Below are 2,473 nucleotides of genomic sequence, written 5' to 3' on the forward strand. Positions count from 1 at the left end.
GCTGTGGATAACCGGATGCCCAGGTGCAGCAGCAATTGTCGAATGGGCAAACTGCAACGGGTAAGCTTTGTCCTTTTGTGGCGCATGGTCTTGCTGATCGTATATGATGCCGACAACTAAGCGGACACGACTCTGCAGATGGCCTGGAACCCATGTATCAATGGGCTTCAGGGCGACAGTGTCTAGATCGGTATAGATTCCGCCTCCAGCTTCCAGGAGGAGATATCGAAGCAGACTAGACCCCATACCAGCATTGCCCAGTTTCTCGTACGTGTGATAAACATCGGAGGTATTACCGTAGTGTGACTTCACAAAGCTGTTGCTGCTTTTGCCGTCGACTAGAGCGCTGTGGGGTCTCAGCTCGTGCTGTACAGAGACAAAGCCAACTTACTACGTATGTCCTCCGTTGAGGGCCAGCCACGTGCTGATGTGCTCCATCGTCGTCCATCTCGCGGAGTCATTCATGCCGTTGGCTTTCGGTACACTGATCTGCCAGATATGGGGCGGTATGGAGTGCTCTGACAGTGAAAGAGACCAAGAATATTGATGATACTCGTTGGCGCATGAGATCGACGGTCTATAAAGGATTTGCTGCAAAAGACTGACCTCAAAGGATCGACGTAATACGCGATCGTCGAGGCTGTGCAGGAAGTAGGTGCTGATGGAGATGAGTAAAGCCATTGCAATGATGACGTGAGCTCGTCGGCTAGATGCCGGACGAGAGAAGCGGCATCCGGCGTTTATCACGGACGCCTGGACCTTCTTTGTGGAGTCCATCGGATCTAGCGTCGTGTGCGACTAAAATATGGATGACAACGTATTTGGATCGGTGCGTGTGGTAGTGTACTGTGGGTAGTCTGAGCGCGGACTAGATACCGTACCGAACACTCAATAATTATGTGTCAATGCTGTTGTGTTCCGAAATGTCAGACCTGGAAGTTTGCGTGCCTTCTGAGATGTCACTGTGTTGGTGCTGAGCACGACAACATGCACGGGTGGAAAGAACCTTTGATGACTTGACGAGGAGTCCGCAGCTGCCCTGATGGATTGAATTGTAATGGTCTTGTGGTCGTTTGCACTCTTTGAAAACAACACGTCTTGGTACGTTAGATACTTTCTGGGTCCGCCCGAACAGCGCCGAAATCAGCTGCTCTCGGCTTGACCAGAGCGATTGTACAATATCTCAGAACGACTGCACAAGCGATTCGCTTCCGGTCAACAAACTAATCTGTTAAGCAGTTTTGTGTCCAGTCTCCATCCAATGAATGTAGACAAGCGGTAGATCTATATCCAGCGCCCAGCTTACAAAAGGTAGCTACTGGGGTTCTACATAGCATGGACGATCACCAGAACTGGTCCCTGGCTAGAGCGAGATGTGGATCGCGCAGGCAGGTAAAATGGAGAGGAAGCCCTGGTCTTGATCGTGCTGCTGGGGACGGTTCTAGGATCTGCCTCCTTCATGCGTCACCAAGTCATATTTTACTCGTCCGGGCAAGCTTGGTTCCACGCGATTGTGACAATGATCACGCAGAAGAAAATATCGGGGATTTGAGCCGGAGACGCATTTAATTGTGCGTCTTTAGTGATGTTCGATACTCGTGCCCAGATCTGGACGAAGCCAGCGCATAGGATTATTTGATCAGTACGATTGGCCATCAGAATTCTCGAGCATTCAAGATTTCTTCAATGACTGGATCAAAGGATGTCTGCTATGATTGGATTAAGTCAAGCCCAAGATAATTGCAATAAGCATTCACCACTTCAAGCTACGCACTAGCATTGAGCCACGGAGACCAGAATCACGCCATGTCAGCAATCCCCGGTGAACTTACGCCCTCCCAGAGACCCTCTAGCTCCATCTACTTGCCGCCGGAGATCCTTGCAATGGTAATGGCATACTGCGATGATAAGAGTCTCCGATTACTAGCGCTGTGCAGCAAGCTTTTTCGGGTTATCTGTACGCCGCTGCTTTACCAGCGAGACTTACAATCGCCCGTTCCTCGTTGTGTTGCCTGGGCGATTTCCGAGTGCGAAGACGACCCCGTTTCACTATGTGTACTTCAAAGAGCTCAGCAGTTGGGGGCGGATTTTCAAAGGAGACTGCCGTACGACTGCTTCCTCGGTCATTGCGGTACTGATGTCTTTGAATCCCAACGGGACTGCTTATTCCGAAGTACAGAGCTGCTGTCAGCTTTTCAGCTTGCTCTTCTGTTAGGCCGCGACAAGCTTGTTGCTTATCTTTTGCGAAACGGATTTCGCAGCCAGGAAGTAACCATCGACGACAAAGTTCGGTCTTTGCTTCCGTTCAAAGCGCCTTATGCTTCTCTTTGGGAACTGGACACCTCTATTGCCCCGCTCTCTGCATCGGACTCGCCTTTTCAACCAGCCTTCGAGCCATTTATTCAGTGGGATGAGTTCGAGCCAACCTCTGCGAGGCTTGAAACACTTTCTTTCGCGCCCTGGTTTCCAATGT

The 2,473-nt window shown here is 50.5% G+C and overlaps 2 protein-coding genes across 2 annotated transcripts; one reads left to right on the forward strand and one right to left on the reverse strand.

Moving 5' to 3' along the window:
- Positions 1-777, reverse strand: CTAM01_17214 (initiation-specific alpha-1,6-mannosyltransferase; the record flags this gene model as incomplete). The annotated part of the gene is made up of 2 exons (XM_060533202.1): positions 1-346; positions 392-777. Coding segments are annotated over 2 exons (732 nt in total), but the record flags the coding sequence as incomplete, so codon positions are not given.
- A 1,029-nt stretch (positions 778-1,806) lies between these two features.
- CTAM01_17215 (uncharacterized protein) lies at positions 1,807-2,473 on the forward strand (the record flags this gene model as incomplete). Its single annotated transcript, XM_060533203.1, has 2 exons — positions 1,807-2,139; positions 2,200-2,473. Coding segments are annotated over 2 exons (607 nt in total), but the record flags the coding sequence as incomplete, so codon positions are not given.

Source organism: Colletotrichum tamarilloi (assembly GCF_030869305.1).
Source record: "Colletotrichum tamarilloi strain Tom-12 chromosome Unknown Scaffold_416.1, whole genome shotgun sequence".
NCBI lineage: Eukaryota > Fungi > Ascomycota > Sordariomycetes > Glomerellales > Glomerellaceae > Colletotrichum > Colletotrichum tamarilloi.